This window comes from Ascochyta rabiei, chromosome 17 (genome assembly GCF_004011695.2).
Source record: "Ascochyta rabiei chromosome 17, complete sequence".
Classification (NCBI taxonomy): Eukaryota; Fungi; Ascomycota; class Dothideomycetes; order Pleosporales; family Didymellaceae; genus Ascochyta; species Ascochyta rabiei.
This window is the reverse complement of record NC_082421.1, coordinates 335557-352797: the sequence shown is the minus strand read 5'-3', so window position 1 is coordinate 352797 and position 17241 is coordinate 335557. Positions and strand designations below refer to the sequence as shown.

The window sequence follows — 17241 nt, the reverse complement described above, 5'->3', positions numbered from 1 at the left end:
GATATTCTGGAGCACGGTCAGCCACAGCCACAGGCACAGGACACAGGCTGGGGTCGGGGCGGCGGACAGTAGCGGGCGGGTGGTATGCGTGTGGGAAGCAGTCGCACGACTCTCCTGCAGCACCAGCTGGCCTCAAAGGAGCTCGAGGGCGAGGGTGAAGGCGAGGGCGAGGGTGAAGGCGAGAGCGAGGGTGAAGGCGAGAGCGAGGGCGAAGGCGAAGGCGGAGGTGGCGGTAGGCGTCCAAGTGGAGATGGAGGTCGAGGCGAGGTCGAGGTGTGCAAAGACAGAAGCCACGAGCGTCCGGGGAGCTCGGTCGGTGGAGGCGGAGGACACGCACGAGCAGGCAGCGTGCTATGCCGTAACCAGCAGACAGCTCCCAATGGGCAAGATACAACCAAGGGAAACGGGCCGCAGGAGGGGCGTGGCAGGCACAGGCACAGGCAGCGGCAGCGGCAGAGGCACAGGCACAGGCAGCGGCACAGGCACAGGCACAGGCACAGGCGTCAAGGGCAAGCTCACGGTCGAAAGAGAGAGGGCGCGAGGTGGACGAGCAGGAGAGGAGAGGCGAGGAGAGGAGAGGAGAGGAGAGGAGAGGGGGGAAGAGGGACAGAGGGACAGAGGGACAGGGACAGAGGGACAGAGGGACAGGCAAAGAGGGAAGGATGCAGAGCAGAGCAGAGCAGAGCAGCGCAAACGCAAGCACTGCCTCTGTCGTCTCGAAGCGTCGTCCGTCGACGGAAAACCGACGCAGACACGTTTAGCGCAGCCAATCACCGGCCGCGAGCACGTCCTGGTCGTCGTTTCAGCAGCCCTGTGCTAGCCAGTTTAGCCAGCTAGCCCTGCTCGTCTCCTGCTGACAGCCACGGCCTCGACGACTCGACGACGCGCTGCACGGTGAGGATACATGTGCCGCGACCAGTGCTGCAGTCGTGTGGTTGCGAGTGTATCAGACTGCCGCTGTCTCCTGTGTGCATCATCAGGCCGCACCCTGTGTCTGCGCAACCAACGCCGTAGGTACACCGAGAGCCAGTGGAGAGGAACCGCGACACTGGACCCTCTCTCGACTCCATCCACGCCTTCCCTCCTCCTCGCACTCGCACGGCAGGGCAACCGCCGCGTGTCATCATCCACCACCTCCACTCTGCTCCCCCAAAAAAATCCAAAATCACCAAAATCACGCCCCGTTCACAACCGCAGTGCCAAGCATCCAGCACCCCCTGACCACCCTTCTCTACCACCACGCAGACCCCGTCAAGACAGCATCCAATCCACTCTGCCTCTCCCACCATCCCACCACAGCCCGCTCCTCACATCGCCCTGACCGGAGCCGAGCACGGTAGCGCTGAATTGCAGGCCCAGGCACGCCGGCGATCAAACAAGTTACAACGGCACCCACCGCCGCCCTGGGCAGCCGGTGCTGGCCATGGCATCAGTGCGCCTAGGCGACCGGAGGAGAGAGCCTCAGAGAGGGGTCCACGGGAAACCCTGGACGGCTCCGTGCGCCTGAGCGGACGTTCCGGATCCCTCGCCGTTCTCTGGCACGCCCCGCCGCCGTCCGTTTGCAGTCCTGCCCTGTGTGTCTCTGAGCCTCGAGGTTGCGAAGGGATCCCTGTCCTACCTGGGAAGGCTGCTGACGAGACTGTAATAGAAATATGAAAATAATAACAATATTAATAATATTAATAATAACATGAAAATAATTCTGTGTATGCGAGGGTTAAATAATAACAAGTGTATAGGAGGATTAAATACAACAAGTGCATAAGAGGGTTACATGTAATAACAAGTGTATAAGAGGGTTAAAAAGTAAAAAGTGTATAGGAGGGTTAAATAAAAAAGTGCATAGGAGGGTTAAATATCATAACAAGTGTATAAGAGGGTTAAAAAGTAAAAAGTGTATAGGAGGGTTAAATAAAAAAGTGCATAGGAGTAAAGAAAAATCTAGGGAATCCCCCCTACCACACTCCCCACCATCACCGCCGCCTCTCTCTCCCACCCCGAGCCCGCCCTCTCCGCCTTCTCCCCCGGCACCCGGCTGCCCCGGTCCACGCACTCGCGAATCGCCTCGCGGACGCGCTCCTTGTTGCTGCGCAGCGTGCGCGCAGACACGCCGCCTTTGTGCAGCATCTCCTGCATCCGCGGCCCCACGTTGGACGCCAGGCTGCGCCAGAAGTAGCTCGGCAGCGAGCTGGTGTCGAGCGCCTGCAGCAGCGGCTCGAGGAAGTTGTCGCTCGCCCGAGACGGGCGTGGCGTGGCGGGCGGAGAGAGCAGAGGGTGCGTCGGGCGCGGCGTCGAGGCGAGGAGGGATTGCAGCGCGCCGATGTTCTGGCAGCGCGCCGAGATCTCGAGCAGGGTGCGGTCGAGGAGCGGCAGCTGGGCGAGCGCGCGCGCCAGACTCGCCAGCGAGCTCTTCAGGCTCGTTTGTAGATAGTCCTCGAGTGCGCTGAGCAGGAGCGAGGGTTCAAAGTGCTCGCTCGTCGTCTGCCCGCTCGTCGTCTGCCCGCTCGTGGGCGAGAGCAGGTAGAGCGTCTGCAGCGCCGACCTGGTTCGGCTCTTCGTCTCCTCCGTCTGCGCAAACGTGCTGGCGGACGTCGGTCCGGACGAGGAGAGCAAGCTCGACAGGCTGAATTCCTTGACCACCTGCTGCGCTCTCGACGCAATGCTTCGCTCCCCCGGCACCACCAGCTCCTTCTTCAGCGTCTTCACCACGTCCACCTTGTCCAGCCCCTCCCCCTCCTGTCCCGCTCGCGTGCTCGTCAACATCTGCCGCAGCGAGAGGAGCGTGTCTGCGCTCCTCACCATCGCCCTGTGATCCTCCTTCTTCGCGCTCCCCACGCCGCCTACTTCCGACATGCGCACCTCGAGCTGTCGACCCAGCATCAGACACCGCGCCACCGCCCTCCCCAGTCGCACCGTCTCCACGAGCCGCTCCGCCGTCAGACGGACCTGCTCAGCCACCTCGTACCGCTCGATGACCTCCCTCTCGAGCGTCTGGTAGCTCTCCGTCAAGCTCGCGACCTGCCCTTCCACCTCGGCCAGTATCCGCCCGCTCGACTCGGCATGGTCGCGTGTGTGTTGGAGCAGCGGCAGAGCGGATTGGGTGGTGAGCGTATCGATGTGCGTATCGACTTCCTGCACGTCGAACAGCACGCGCGAGAGGGGTGTCGACAGATCGAGCGGCGTGTCCGACGCGTTGTTCGTCGCGAGCACGAGCGTGTTGGCCAAGGCGGTCGCGGAGAAATCAGCATCGAGAAACGCCTCGTAGTCCAGGTACGACGGCTCCTCTTCTTTCGACATGCCGCCTGCTCGATGCCTGTCGCGAGCGTGAGCCTGGCGAGCGTGTGCCTGGCGAGCTTGCACCCGAACACGCCCAACGCTCGGTCCAGCGGTTCCGCGCCGTCTTGCGCCTTGGCGCCTTCACCACAACATGACTCGCGTGAGCTACCTCTTTCGTCATGTAACATTTCAGTCTTTTGTTTTCAGTCTTTCGTCATTTCATATTCAGTCTTGTCATTTCATATTCAGTCTCGTCATTTCATATTCAGTCTTGTCATTTTATATTCAGTCTTGTCATTTCATATTCAGTCTCGTTATTTCATATTCAGTCTCGTCATTTCATATTCAGTCTCGTCATTTCATATTCAGTCTTGTCATTTTATATTCAGTCTTGTCATTTCATATTCAGTCTCGTTATTTCATATTCAGTCTCGTCATTTCATATTCAGTCTCGTCATTTCATATTCAGATTTCTCCTTATCGTACATGCTCTCTGCTGTTCAACAGTGTAATTGCGCGAGATAGCAAAGGGCAAAAGGCTGCATAGACGAGCTCAACGATCCGCTACTGCTCAGCCTTGGGTATCTTGAAAGGATGCGCTTCAGTGTTAAAGACGTAGTCGTCCAAGCTGACTGAGCTGGGATCGCTGAACAAAAGGAAAAAGTACTTCAGGGTCTCTGCCATCCAGAAGCTCTGTGGCGCGGTTAGCGACGACGGCAGTGCCATGCAAAGACCACAAACGTACCTCCATTGAATCCGTCATCGGTGGCGTGTCTGCCGAGATGTCGAGCAGGGCGGCGTTGCCAATGTCGGTGTCTGTTACTCTCAAGATCGCAGTCCACATGTCCCAGCCCGCTGCTTGCCATGACTGCTCGCCTGTGATGCGGTACATGATGAAAACGCTCTCAATGGCTTCGGGCCGAAGGATGTAGCGACGATCTTCAATAGAAGAGAAACCTGGAGGGAGCCTGAGGCCTGCAATGTTCCTCAGTGGGTCCGCTTCTCTCTGCAGATCGGCCCTTGCTGTGACTTGGGCGTGCCAGATCTTGTCGTCCCAATGGCATTCAGTCGTGTTCGCACACTTGACAAGATGCGACACTTCGGGCATGATGCCTGCCGGATTGCTCTTGTACGCCCATACACACGTATCCGCAAGCTTGCGTCCGATGGCAACGTGTTCTTCGTTCGCGAACATCTTGCCTCCCAAAGCGAACATTCCACCCGTGTAGCAGCCCAAGTGCTGCAGTTCTGGATCCAAGGATACCGTGGTGCCGTCCACCCGGACCATGCCTGAACTGAGCAAGTCGGACTCGCCCGGAGTCATAGGACGGTAGATGGCATGCTTGGCTGCCGTCTTCATGGCCTTCTCGTACAGCTTCTTGTACGTAAGATCCTGACCACCAAGTAGCGCATACATCTTCGCGAGGTACTCGTAGGTGGAGTCCGCCATGGAGGCCAAGGTGAATGCGTTGTCCTCGGTGAAGTCGAGATTCCTCGCGTTGACGACAATTGGCCACATGCCGGGCAGCTTTGTGCTGTCCTGCTGCTTCTCCAGTTCTTTGGTGACACGAGTCACTGCATCGTACCACTTTGGGTCGCCCGTAAGCTGAGACAGGCGTGTGAACTCCATAGTCATGGAACCGAGCTCCGCGAGCAGAACCTGGGTGTCTGCAACCTGCTTCTTGCCTTCGCCTGCAGCGCGGAAATCCCATCGTGTGACGGGCATGTGGTTGGGCGTGTCGAAGGCGTGGTAGAGCATCTCACCGACTTCCTTGGCCTTGTTGAGCAGGCGCTTCTCTCCACTCAGCTCGAATGCTGCGAGCAGGCCGCCGAGATGTCTGATGTTTGTCTCAAACACGTTGACCTTTTGCAGCGCAGTATATCCAAAATCAATCCTCTCCACGTCTTTGATGGCAGACTCAAACTCTCCCTTGAAGCCCATGATCCAGAGCGTGTCGAGCGCGTCAATGAGCGTGGCCGCCCACCCTCCAAAGTGGTCGGTGACCTCGCCGCTAATGGGCTTCAACTCGTCGTGCATCCAGGCCATGTGGCGGTATGAGGTCCAGCATTTCAAGAACTGTTTCCTGACTTCTTCCTTCCTTGCCTCGCGTATCTTCTTCGCTGTAGCGTCCTCTTTCTTGAAGTCGAACTGGATCTTGGGCAGCTTTGCTGGCGCAGCTGTGGGTAGCTGCGTGAACTCCTTGACGGGGTGCTGAATGGGTTTCCTTGCCCAATCAAAGGATTGGTACGGCTGGTGCTGCTGCTGTTGCTGGTGCTGGTGCTGGTGCTGCTGCTGCTGCTGTTCAGGGTTGTGCGCTCCAGCGTCGTTCTTGGGAGGACTCGGTCTCGCATGGGGGTCGTCGGTCTCGTATGGAAAGCTCAGGGAGTACAGCATGTACACGAATGCAGCCGCCAGTATTGTGTACAGGCCGTATCGTCGTATCAGCGCCATGGTGGATTACAATTCGTACGAACGAGGCGAGACAGGGGAAGCTGAAGACATCGCACGCGCTCTGAGGCCGAAGAAAGGGAGTATTGGCGCGAGGCGCGAGGCGCGCGGTATGGGGTTTGCGTTACCCACCTGCCAAGTCGGGAGTCGGACAACGGCGTCCTGTCGATCTGCGAGGCGCGCGCCCCTTCCTTCCGACGCCTGGAGTACAACGGAAACGCGTCAACGCGTGCCCACGTGCGCCGGCCCTTCCGTCTCCGTCTCTTCTCCGCAACGCCGGACGAAGTGCGCACCACTACACCACTGCCCACTGCCCACTGCCCACTGCCCACTGCACGACCAGCCATGCCCCACGTCGAGGTCCTGCCCAACAAGGCCGCCGCCGTCGCGCCGGGATGGACGTACGTGGTCGACACCGGCTACGACCCGTCCAAAGTCGCCATCAACCCCAAGAACAAGAAACGCGCCGCCGCCGCACCGGGCGGCCAACGCGGCGAGAACGAGCTCTCGGCACGCCAGCAGACAGCCATCGCACGGCGCATTGCCGAGCTCGAGAGAGACAACGACCCCAAGCAAGCCATTGCAATACCAGGCAGACCATCGGTGCCCAAGACGCAGAATGCCCGGCGGATCGTGCAGTATCAACGACAGATCAAGCACTGGCTCGACGACGACGAGGCACAGCTTGCGCAGCAACAGCAACAGCAACAGCAACAACAACAGCAACAACAACAGCAACAACAACAGCAACAACAACAGCAACAACAACAGCAACAACAACATCAACAAGCGCCTCCGCTACGCAGAGACACGGCCAACACACGGAATGCACACTCGCTGCATCGACAGAGCTCCATGCCGCCCGCCTCTACCGAAGCTACGCCCGCACCCACCCCCACCCAATCGACACGCATGGACATCGATGCTGCCTCTGACGATGCCCTTCTCGATGTGTCTGGCTCACTACCTCCGGCACTGACTCCGGCGGTGCTCGACGCCCTGCTCAGCGCTCCGCCGTTGCCGTATGCTGCGAGTTATGCTGCGTCGCCGCCCGCTGGAGCGCCCCCGCAGAGGCAGTTCTGCGACAACTGCGGCTATTGGGGGACAGTCAGGTGCAGGAAGTGCGGTGCGAGAGTTTGCGGGTTGGAGTGCAAGGATGCACACGAAGCTACGAGGTGTCTGAAGTGGGCTTGAGATGATGTATTCGACTGTTGAGAGCACTGGACCTTGCATGATACCCAACATCAATTCTACCTTTCCACTACATTCGCCCGGCCCACGAACAATGCCGTACAATCACATCACTCGAGACGACTCCCTACTCGACTACACAATCCTACATGCGCGACGTGCCGCCACCAACGCCTTCCGTCCTGAGAGTCTCGAGTCGATCAAATGAAGCTGCAATGCGGTATTCGAGCCAAAATACTGCGCCGTCTCATCGACCAGCCTAGTGACGTTTACAACCTCGTCCTTTGCATCCGGCGTCGCTTCTTGCAGTGACCGTGACAGGCGCTTCAGTGTCTGGATCTGCACTTCGATGCTGTGAAGCAGCGAGTGAATCACAAAGCCTGGAGATTCCGTGGGGTCGTCGATGTTGCTGTCGTTCGTCAGCCTCGACTGCCTTTCATTCTGAGCGTGTTCTTACGCGTCGTCTTCGCTTTCATCATCATCATACAGCTCCTCTTCGTCTTCCTTGTCAGTCACAGTGGGCAGTGAAGGCAACTTTAGATCCCGGGGTTTTGCTGCGGCGCATGCATCATGTAGCTCAGACACCCGAACGATCAAGCGAGCCAGATTACGTGATGCAGCGTTTGCGACGTTCCTCTTGCTCTTTTCGACCATGGCAAGTCCATTCACGTTCGCAACCTGACTCCATATCCGCAGATCAAATCCAAACCCCTCGACCTGCGCTGCGATCTTTTCGAACGTCAGATCGCGTGGGTCGGCAGGCTCGACGTCCTTGAACGGCAAGCAGACGGCACAGATTTGAGCGAGCTTTACCTGCAACGTCGAGTACTGGAATGGCAACTCTGGCTGTGCGGTCGATGACTTCGGACTCGCACTCGGACTCCGCTTTGGCGTGCGTGCGGATGTTTTGTCAAAAATCGGTGGGTGGTCCTGGATGATTTGAACTTTGATTTTCGGCTTGCTTGAATGTTGGTGCGGCTTCCACTCATGCTTTGTTGGCGATTGGCTCGGCAGGACAGGCTCAGTGTTCAGGTTGTAGTTGTATGCTGGTCTTGGCCCTGGACGAACCTCTTCTACACGGAAGCTACGCGGCGACTGACTCTCACGCCTTTGCTCAACTTGTTCGCTGTCCCGAGGTTGCCTGGCTGTCTCGAACACTGGGACGCAAAGATGATCGGACTTTATTATATGGTAGGCAGTAGATGAGTGTCTACTGTTCTCGTGATAGCGCCTCATCTGCAGCTCACGCTCACGCCTGTCCCTTCGCGCATGTTCCTCAAGCTGATCGACATAGCCACTTGATCGCGAGCGATGTTGTCTGGGCATTGGAGCGGGCTTGTCGACATCTAGGAAGTCATGGGAGCTGGTCGTCATCCTGTAGCAGCAATGATAATCATACGGCCTGAGAGAGCAAGTCAGCTCTTCATGCTGACGAGCATCGCGACAGATATGTGCACAACAGGACCGAGCTGAACCTAGACCTGGGCGCACGACGCGGCTACGCAACTGCGAGTGTACCCAACACCACCCTTCCTACCGTCTCACATTGCTGAATGTGTTTGAAAATCCAACCGAAATTGACAGAACTGGTCCGGCCCGTCCCACATCATCATCAAACTTACGAATTAGGTCTAGGCAGCAGACACTCTGCTGATGTTGTGGGGGCCAGCGGAGCTATTTTAGGGCTGAGCGTCACGAACTGGTGTTCAGCCACCCCACACGCTGCTTACACCCAATCGCAGTACACCTGCTTACACAGAGCCGTGGTTTGCATGGGTTTTGGCCTTGATTTTGAGGGTCATGAGGCCGGCTTCTCTATTTGTGAGATCTGGACCTGACAGACGCAACTTTCCGGAAACCTCTGTCACTCACTGCGCCGCCCTCAGCTCGCACATCTCTATCTAGGTCAACAGACAATTGCAGACTGATCGTCCGTACGCATAGCACTGGCACGCTATCTACTGTTTAACGATGACGGAAGTCAAGAGCATAGTCCCAGGTCTTACCGCAGCCGGTCGGAGACTCGAGGTATTCGGGCAGCAGACGCACCGATGGCGACGCCTCTCCGACAGACTGTTCGATCTAAGAGAGGGCATAGATGCCGCCGAGATCTCTCTCCAAAGTTGGCAGCGGAAGTTCAACGTCCAAGAACGGCAACCCATCATCTACATGCAGGTCTTGTTCGGAAGACTGGGATGCGAACGCGTGCAAGCTACCTTGAAAGAGATTCAAGTCCTTACAGGGTCGATGAGACAAGATATTGATCTGATTGTTGGCTGTGCGTTGCGTGCTCGACCAGGGCATTCGCACACTGACGAGTGGCTCGTCGAGGATTGTCTGAAACGGATATGGCGTAAAACTTCCTGGTCGCACAAGTTCGTTCTGAGCGTCCTCAGAAGGGCTGAGAATCTGGGTACACGTCTGGGATGTATGCATCGGAAGCTCACCATGCTGGAACGATTTTCCGATTATCACCTCGAAAAAGAACATCCAGGCATCTTCTTGGGACTCAAGCGTCTACCTGGAAGGAAATCTGTGCTGAAACCTGGCGATGGACGGTCAGGTTCTGTGCAGATCAAGCTTCTCGATGCGCTTTCTGCGCAAAAGGATGCTGAAATGCTACACAAAGCCTCCGGTGAGGACAGCAGAGTGCACATCGGATTGTCAGTACCACAGATACGAGAGCAAGACTTCGCTTTCTTGCTTTCGCTAGATGGGAGCACTCACGAGGTGCTGGTACACCCTGTGAAGATCGAAGCCATCAGCGGGTCTTCGCGCGTGAAGAGCAGCCTAGCCACTGCAATTCCCAATCTGATGCAGGCAAAATACAAATACGATGTCTGCTATGTCAAACCATCCTCACGCAGCTCCAACGGTTTCGAGCTCAGTATACCCCCGACCAACCTCCTCTCCAACCTCGAATTCAAATACCCGCTCTCCACCATCTTCAGCGACCAAAACACCCGCATCGGCTCTCAAATCCTCTACCCACAAGACCAGTGCGCAATCGCAATCGGCATTGCGCGCTCCTCCCTCCGCCTCCTCGGCAGCCCGTGGCTCGACCACCTCTCCAGCACCAACCTACGCTGGCGCCGAACCGCCAACCGAAACCACACCATCATGCTGACCCGTACACACGTCAAATCCCAAACAACACGCGCGCTGGATTCCTGCCTCGCAGCGCACAAACCCCGCATCCATCTCTCAAAACACGTCCACATCTTCCGCGTCGGCCTCGTCCTCGCAGAACTCTGTTTCAAAACCTCGATCGCGCGCATCGCCTTGGACGCGGCCACCGCCACGGTTGAAGTCTTTCTCGACGGCACCGAAGCGCTCGGTGCGATGGAGCTTGCGGCCGAGGTGGAGCGCAGGACCAACGTGTATCTGGGCAACATTGTGTTTTCCTGTCTCAGTGCGCTGCAGGACAGTGATGCGTTGGGTGATGAGGGAATCGAGGGCGCTTACTTGGCGGATGTAATCGAGGAGGCCGAGAGGCTGGATGGTGTTATCAGCACAGGGGCGAAGTGGGAGGCGATGGGGTCTGGAAGTAGTGCGAGTGGAAGTCTAAGGGGCAGTGTGGTTTCGATACCGGGCGGGCGGTGGTGAGTGGAAGTGGTATTTTGCGAGAGGCGCGAGATGTAGCGGTGTGCTCCGTTGATGCGTGTAGATGCGTGTCATTACCTAGCCTCAGCTTCGCATCAACAATCCTGGTTTCTTCATCTTCCATCTTGGAACGAGCGGCTATCGTCCTTCATCCAAACTGAACCGCGTCGAAATCAACTTCCTATCCTTCAGGCACTCAATACTGCACGCCGCTTCTCCTCCTCACCACCACCACGCTGCGGAAACAAATCTGCAGCGCTATCCCCTCTTAGTCAATATAATATCAGCAAGAACATACTCCACGAGGCAATCCTCCTCACCTCGGACATCCACGCTCATCCTTTCATTCCACCGCCCATCCCCCCACGCTCCCTGCAAGCTCTCCGTGGATTTGCTTCTCATCGCGCAACAAGACGTGGCAAGCGTAGCAACCTAGTCAGCATCGAGCGAGAAGTGAGTTCTGCGCGGGTGGGTGGGGATGCGCTGCAGAGCTGGGGACGGGTAGATTGGTGCAGCCCGATGAGGTGTCAGAGAGTGCTCTGGCCTCAGATGCTGGAGCTGTCGTGTGCAGTTTGGGTGTAGTCTGGCACAGTGAGGTCGGGGGTCGTGTGTGACTGGCATTACTATATACATCCTTATTCGAGAGGAGGGGGGTTTGAATTGGGTGAGCTCAGCGAGGGGGCGAGGGGATGACGGAAGGCCTGTCCTGCCTAGAACATGGTCAGTGGTGTCGTTGCCTTGATGCTCTGTGACTGTGGAGAACAGAGGTGACATGAGATTGCTGAGAAACTGTGTATGCGTCAGTGATTGAATGAATGGCCCAGAAATCAAGGCACGGGTCTGAGAGTATGAGACCGTTATCTCTTCAAGGGTTACGCTGGGCAGACGAGTTCCTTGATCCTGAGCCAGGGATGCAGAGATGCTGGGCTCTACTGTAGAGAGCAGGAGTCCGATCCAAAATTTGTTCGCCGCGTCATCACAAATCACGGCCCTGAGTTTGATGAGAGTTTGGAAAAATTGGGAATGGGCAAGCTGTGCTGCGTTTGACACATCGAAAGACCCATTACGCGCCTACCTGGGATACTACTGCCGTGTGATGGTCTCCTGAATCATCGCGATTATGGCGTCTATGTATGTGACAAGTTTCTACTCGCATTGGCTATGATGAAGTACCATTGTAGCGCGATACCGCTATGGAGGAGCACGGTGAATTAATTCTCAAGCCGGAGTCTCCGATGAGCAAAAGCCCTTGCTACTGCCATGGTAGGCAAGTAAGCCTAGAGTTGAGGCAGTGCGATTCGCGATGAAACCAAAGAACGCAGGTCTTTCTTCTCGACATCCCGAGTGTTTGGTTCAGAGTATATGGCGTTACGCCTAGAGAGTGAGGCTTGCGGATAGCGGGTTCGATGCGCTTCAAGGTGGTGGGTCCGACTGCTAAAACTATTGGTGATTTCATTCTCATGATGCTGTGATCATCACTGATCCACCAGAGATTGAACGACAGGGGCAAGCGAGACCCTTTTTTTTAACAACCATCTTGGAAGACCTTGCTGTGTCTGAGGCGATAGTTATTGTTCCCGGCTGAGTTTGGTCCAAATGCTGTCCACTGCATTATACCAAGGTGCTCCTTCAAATTGAGATGATGGACAGTCGACACAAGGGTTGAGATGTGCAAGGCATAGCCATTGACAATAAGTCTTTCCAATGATGAATGGTCCACTATTGTCCAGGCCAAAGCTGATCTGCTCTGTACCTGGATCATGCTCGTGGACACCTGTAGAGCCATGGTGATGAGCTCCAACAGCGGCTAGGGATTGCGCCTTAGGGTCTGTCTCTTCCGAGTATCTGGAGCCGGGGCTCGGTCAGGCCACCAACAGCTGAACCCGTCAGATTTGAGCTTGACACAACTTTTTAAGCATATTCTTCTTCAGATTTCTTGGACTGGCGAGTCGTCCACGGAGAGGTCGGTATCCTTTCGCCGATAGTCGGCTTGTGGTGGAGTGGTGGCTTGACACGCTCGCCACAGTTGCCGCAGGCTACAGGGCATGACGATGGAATTGCACTAGGGTCCTTCGATGCGTAAACGTAGCATATACCTGTGGGGAACATTTTCGAGAGCTTGTGTATTGGACAAAGCGTCTCTGCCGATGCAGTCCCTTGTAGTGCTTGACGATCATCAGTGCGGAGTGACAGTAATTGCGTACGGATCGAGTCGCCTGTTTCGCAGATGACGAATTGAAGTGCGAACGATAAAGTCCAGACGGAGGCCTAGCACACTGTCTGACCAGGCTGTTGGTTTTGGGAGTTCGCAATTGTTTCAGACATCCGGTACAGCTACCGGCCTGAGATGCATCTCGATTCGATTGTTGGTATGCTTTTTTTTTATGGACTTTGGTTTAGGCTAGATGGCTACCGGCGACTATTGGGCCAATACCACGATGGCGACTAGCATCTTGTGGAAGGGAGATTATCGGACGTCCTGTGGTCAGCGTTTCTCACGTGTTGGGATGTGGTTCCCACAATGGCTGCCAGCTCAACAAGGAGCAAATGCAGTGGCATTGCGACATGAACAGAAACATGTAATGCGAATACCAAGGACCATCTCGAGCGCTGGTGGGTCTACAGCCAACTGGCTCTCCAGCAAAACAGCAAGCCGCACTCGTCAGTGGGCCAACAAAATGAGTGTGGGTTTGGAAGGTGCTCACTCGTGCGCTGCATGCAGAGTGGAACCAGTCTTTCCCATGTGGTCTTCAGTCATGGAGGAGCGCATTGGTTCGAAGCAATGCAATCGATGCGGACATGGGTGACCAGATCGTCCAGCGAAACCTGCGGTGTTTGCAGGGTGAAGCTAGCCATAGAGAGGGCCATGATGCTAGCAATGCCTCTTTAGGCGTATGCAGTGATTCTGATCTGAGCATCTATTGGAATGGTCATTGGCCATGGATCATGGACCATGGACCAGCAGGCGCGGTCGTTCGATTGAGGAGGAGTGGGTTATAAGCGAGGCGAGCTCGCTGGCTATGTTTCTTCTTTCGGTCTCTGCATCCCTGCAGGCATCAAGTATGAGCAGCAAATGTGAGCAGCAAGTGTGAGCAGCAAGAGTGACGACCCGGTGACTCGAGGGTGACTGTCAAATTGCAATCCCAACGTTGAACGTTGCGTTGCGGCTGGCAGCCGTCTTGGCGACTGAGGTCACTGAGACGGCCGGTCTTCGGTGGAATGAGTGCATGGGTAGCAGACACTAGACTAGGCAGACTCGACAGCGACGGAACATAATCTGAGAAAAGTCGCGACGGTTGAAACAACTGACTCAGAGCGTGACAACGCTGGAGGAGGTTAGAAGCAGGGCTGTTCTCTTAGTCTCTCTTTCTGGTGGGCGCTATTCTTAGCTGCGTGCACGGCTAGGTACCTCGCCCTCATCTCCACTGGGGACGAACGACCTACGACCGGCTCACCGGCATCCCAGCATCCCAGCATCCCAGCATCCCAGCGCGCGATATGCGACCGGACTTAGCGACCCAAGAGCCCAAGCTTGCACCCGCCCGCACACACCGACACTACGTTTGCCATGCTGCGATCGACTGTCCATCATCTCCAACGCCAAAGCGCTGGAAGCAGAGGGCGGAAGCCTCTCGCCGTTCACGTGCAGCCTCTGACGCCGATTCTTCTTGCCCGTGGCTGCGCTGGGGTGCCACTCCAGCCAGTGTTGTGCTCGGAGACTAAATCCTTCGCAATTGGACAAGTCGGCGAGGCTTCTGGTGACACTGCATGTCTGATTCGCGTGCATCTGCTGACAGGGGCGCGTAGATGCAGGTGAACAATTGCAAGCGAAATGCTCACTGACTGCGAAGCTTTCCTTCCAGAAGACCAACCCTGGCAGGCCGCAGGAGTAGGTGACCAACGCTAGAGCTGAGCCTGTACCACTCACCCGCCCAAGGCTTACTCAAGCGCCCACCGCACTTGTGAACGGGTTATGCACCTGCTGAGCCGGGAGGCAACAGCCTTGGACCAGTAGCAAAATCAGAAGCCAGCGCAACAAGCGTTAGCCAACCTACCTACCCACTTGGATCATCGCAACTAGCTCTGATTCTATTTATCGAGTACGTGCAATTTGGGTGAGATGATGCTCGCCTCTCAGGCATACAAAGGCTACGACTTCTGTCTGCGCCGCGGATCCACGGTGGATAATGCTCACTGTCCGGCTGGCTGCTTGCCGTCAGTTTCTATCTTGGTGACAGTAAGGCTCACTCTCACGGGCCCATCCTTCGGCAGGCTACTACTGCAAGACATCTGAGCACCGCCACGACTACCTGCCACTTGCTGCGACACGCCTAAGGACTTCAGCCTTATTCTGCGGAGAGGCCCCTGAAACGCTCGCACACTAACGCTCTACATCCCGGGCTAGTTGCTGGGAACCCACTCCCCTGTACACTGGGTCTGTGCTAGACACTCGACCGTTCTCACTTCACTAAGAATTCCGTCACAACGCACTGGCCTCCCCTCACGACGTCCTATCCCACATATACTCCGACCGACGACCGTCTGAAGACCGGCAGCTTTCCTCATCCTGTACCGTCACAACAACGTCCAACAACGTCCAACCTCGTCCAACCTCTACCGACCACCCCACCACTGTGCTTACATGAGGATGTCATACTACTCACCGGAAGTGGACATGGTTCTGCTCGCCCCAGAAGAGAGCATGGGCGCCATATCCCCCTTCAGCACATGTCAATCACCTCCGAGTATCATGTACTCTCCACCACTACACCAAATGGCACATCCCATTCCCACAACCTTGTGTAGCAACGGACCCATCTACACACAACCACACTACAGGCCGGTCATGAACTCTCCCTACCCACCACATAACCCATGGTCGTCGCAGACCATGTCGATGCCGCCAGTATCATCATACTCATACCCTCCCTTCACAAGCATGACCGCTGGCCCCGTTCTAGCGCCCGACGCGAGTCTTTTTCCACATTATTTCGTCGGCTCACGGACGTCGAGATCGCACTCCACTTCCTCTTCTGGCGGAATGGGACTTCCATCAAGCGCACCTTCAGAGAGGACACCACCTCGCTCGCTCTCTCCCACCTCACCAGATCTCCGAGCTTACGGCTTCCCTAACAAGAACGGGACCTGGTCGTGTGCTTATCCAGGATGTACTTCGAGAGCAGTGTTTACGCGAGGCTGCGACCTTCGCAAACATCACAAGAGGCACAGCAAAAACTACTTCTGCAGACACTCTGAATGCCCTCAAGCTACCGGTGGCGGCTTCTCGAGCAAAAAAGATCTGGCACGACACGAAGCGAAGCACAACCCCGGTGTCTTGTGTGAGTACGGCGGATGCGACCGAGTCTTCAGTCGCGTCGACAACATGGTACGATGAGCCCACTCCCTGCAGCTAGACGATCGACTCGCTAACCATGTGACACAGAGAGACCATGTCAAGAGGATACACATGAAAGCCTCTAGAAAGTCATCGGCAGCGTCGTAGCGAGTTCCAATCACGATGCCGGCGCAGCGGTGACCACTATGCCTCCTGCGTTTCAGCCTGCACGATTCATCTCAGATGTGTGCTTTCGACAATCATTCGGCTCGGACACGACCGCACAGCGTTTTGCCAAGCTGCGATTTCCGACTTCACAATGACCATGACGCCACGCCACGCCACGTAGCTGGTCTACCGCCGTTTTACGATTACGATACCCTCGCTTTCCGCCCTTCAACATTCGCTCCATTGTATACCCGCAGTCGCCGACTGGCTGCACATTTTGCATTGCATACCCGGCGTTTACATGACCTTTTGTGGAGATATTATACACCCATACTCTTGGTAGACTCTGTTGGGACAAGATGTGGATTGCACGCAAACGGCGGCGCTGCTGCCTAGACTAGCTAGCCCAAGTCATGTTATTCCGCTCTCTGTTCGGTTACGTTCCAATATTGAGGCCCGTTTCATTTCCCCTGACAGCTCTCCCGCCCGCATCAACATCATGCCACGATGTACGAAGGCGCGAACTTGAAATGCCTTGACTTGGGATGATTCTTTCCCCATCGGCACTCGCATAGCCAAGGTGCATGCCGAATCTAAGAAAGCGGCATAGGCTTATCCGATTACGGTGTTCGGTGTAAGACCCACAGCGCTCTAGCTGGGTGGTGGCCTTGGTTGTACAAACAAGGCTGATTTGACAAGGGGCTCCACCCGACAGCTGAGTGGTCGAGACCCTGGCCATGCCCGCGCTCCAAGTGGGAAGGGTCCCTTGGCGAATCATAGCCCCCAGTGTGTAATCCCGCAGTGGCTCTGCGTGCTGCTCCGTCAAGCTCACCGGTTTTGGTGGTCCAAGCAGATGCTGGCCTGCGAACCAAGGGGACCGCCGCCCGGCCCGCCATCATACGAGAACACACAGACACGCGCACCAGTGCTTGCCGCTTGAAGCAGGTCTTCGTCTCTGTGTCGAGCATCGTGGAGTCTCTTCCCGTGTGGTGGGTGGGTACGTGGTGGACTACGGATTGGGGGGGGGGGGTGCATCGGCAGCACGACTACGGTGGTGGCGGCGGCTATGGAAGACTCCATCAGAGACAACAACAGCAACATCAGCAACATCAACACTGCAACACAGTCAGACGTGCTTTGCACTGCATGCGAAGGATGCCCACGTTGGATGAAGCCCGCCGGGTTACTTTTTCATGCAAGGTGAACGCCCAAACGGGTC

The 17241-nt window shown here is 56.3% G+C and overlaps 7 protein-coding genes across 7 annotated transcripts, besides 11 other annotated features; 4 read left to right on the top strand and 3 right to left on the bottom strand.

Moving 5' to 3' along the window:
• Positions 1 to 84: 84 nt before the first annotated feature.
• Positions 85 to 837, top strand: EKO05_0009497 (uncharacterized protein; the record flags this gene model as incomplete). The annotated part of the gene is made up of 1 exon (XM_059637554.1): positions 85 to 837. One exon carries the CDS (start codon positions 85 to 87, stop codon positions 835 to 837), a length of 753 nt encoding a protein of 250 aa, XP_059493537.1.
• Positions 144 to 274: a tandem repeat.
• Positions 426 to 502: a tandem repeat.
• Positions 553 to 595: a tandem repeat.
• Positions 597 to 648: a tandem repeat.
• Positions 649 to 702: a tandem repeat.
• An 805-nt stretch (positions 838 to 1642) lies between the features above and the next one.
• Positions 1643 to 1701: a tandem repeat.
• Positions 1702 to 1941: 240 nt separating this feature from the next.
• EKO05_0009496 (Conserved oligomeric Golgi complex subunit) lies at positions 1942 to 3297 on the bottom strand (the record flags this gene model as incomplete). The annotated part of the gene is made up of 1 exon (XM_038946878.1): positions 1942 to 3297. The coding sequence occupies one exon, from the start codon at positions 3295 to 3297 to the stop codon at positions 1942 to 1944; it is 1356 nt and encodes a 451-aa protein (XP_038794889.1).
• A 543-nt stretch (positions 3298 to 3840) lies between these two features.
• On the bottom strand, positions 3841 to 5728 carry EKO05_0009495 (Mannosyl-oligosaccharide 1,2-alpha-mannosidase; the record flags this gene model as incomplete). Its single annotated transcript, XM_038942481.1, has 2 exons — positions 3841 to 3969; positions 4022 to 5728. 2 exons carry the CDS (start codon positions 5726 to 5728, stop codon positions 3841 to 3843), a joined length of 1836 nt encoding a protein of 611 aa, XP_038794888.1.
• Positions 5527 to 5578: a tandem repeat.
• Positions 5729 to 6025: 297 nt separating the features above from the next.
• Positions 6026 to 6060: a tandem repeat.
• Positions 6061 to 6070: 10 nt separating this feature from the next.
• EKO05_0009494 (uncharacterized protein) lies at positions 6071 to 6919 on the top strand (the record flags this gene model as incomplete). The annotated part of the gene is made up of 1 exon (XM_038946877.1): positions 6071 to 6919. One exon carries the CDS (start codon positions 6071 to 6073, stop codon positions 6917 to 6919), a length of 849 nt encoding a protein of 282 aa, XP_038794887.1.
• Positions 6416 to 6513: a tandem repeat.
• Positions 6920 to 7051: 132 nt separating the features above from the next.
• On the bottom strand, positions 7052 to 8290 carry EKO05_0009493 (uncharacterized protein; the record flags this gene model as incomplete). The annotated part of the gene is made up of 2 exons (XM_038942469.1): positions 7052 to 7325; positions 7374 to 8290. 2 exons carry the CDS (start codon positions 8288 to 8290, stop codon positions 7052 to 7054), a joined length of 1191 nt encoding a protein of 396 aa, XP_038794886.1.
• Positions 8291 to 8887: 597 nt separating this feature from the next.
• On the top strand, positions 8888 to 10522 carry EKO05_0009492 (Protein spt10; the record flags this gene model as incomplete). The annotated part of the gene is made up of 1 exon (XM_038946876.1): positions 8888 to 10522. One exon carries the CDS (start codon positions 8888 to 8890, stop codon positions 10520 to 10522), a length of 1635 nt encoding a protein of 544 aa, XP_038794885.1.
• A 3454-nt stretch (positions 10523 to 13976) lies between these two features.
• Positions 13977 to 14010: a tandem repeat.
• A 1184-nt stretch (positions 14011 to 15194) lies between these two features.
• On the top strand, positions 15195 to 16022 carry EKO05_0009491 (uncharacterized protein; the record flags this gene model as incomplete). The annotated part of the gene is made up of 2 exons (XM_038942719.2): positions 15195 to 15905; positions 15963 to 16022. The coding sequence occupies 2 exons, from the start codon at positions 15195 to 15197 to the stop codon at positions 16020 to 16022; spliced, it is 771 nt and encodes a 256-aa protein (XP_038794884.2).
• Positions 16023 to 17099: 1077 nt separating this feature from the next.
• Positions 17100 to 17145: a tandem repeat.
• Positions 17146 to 17241: the final 96 nt, after the last annotated feature.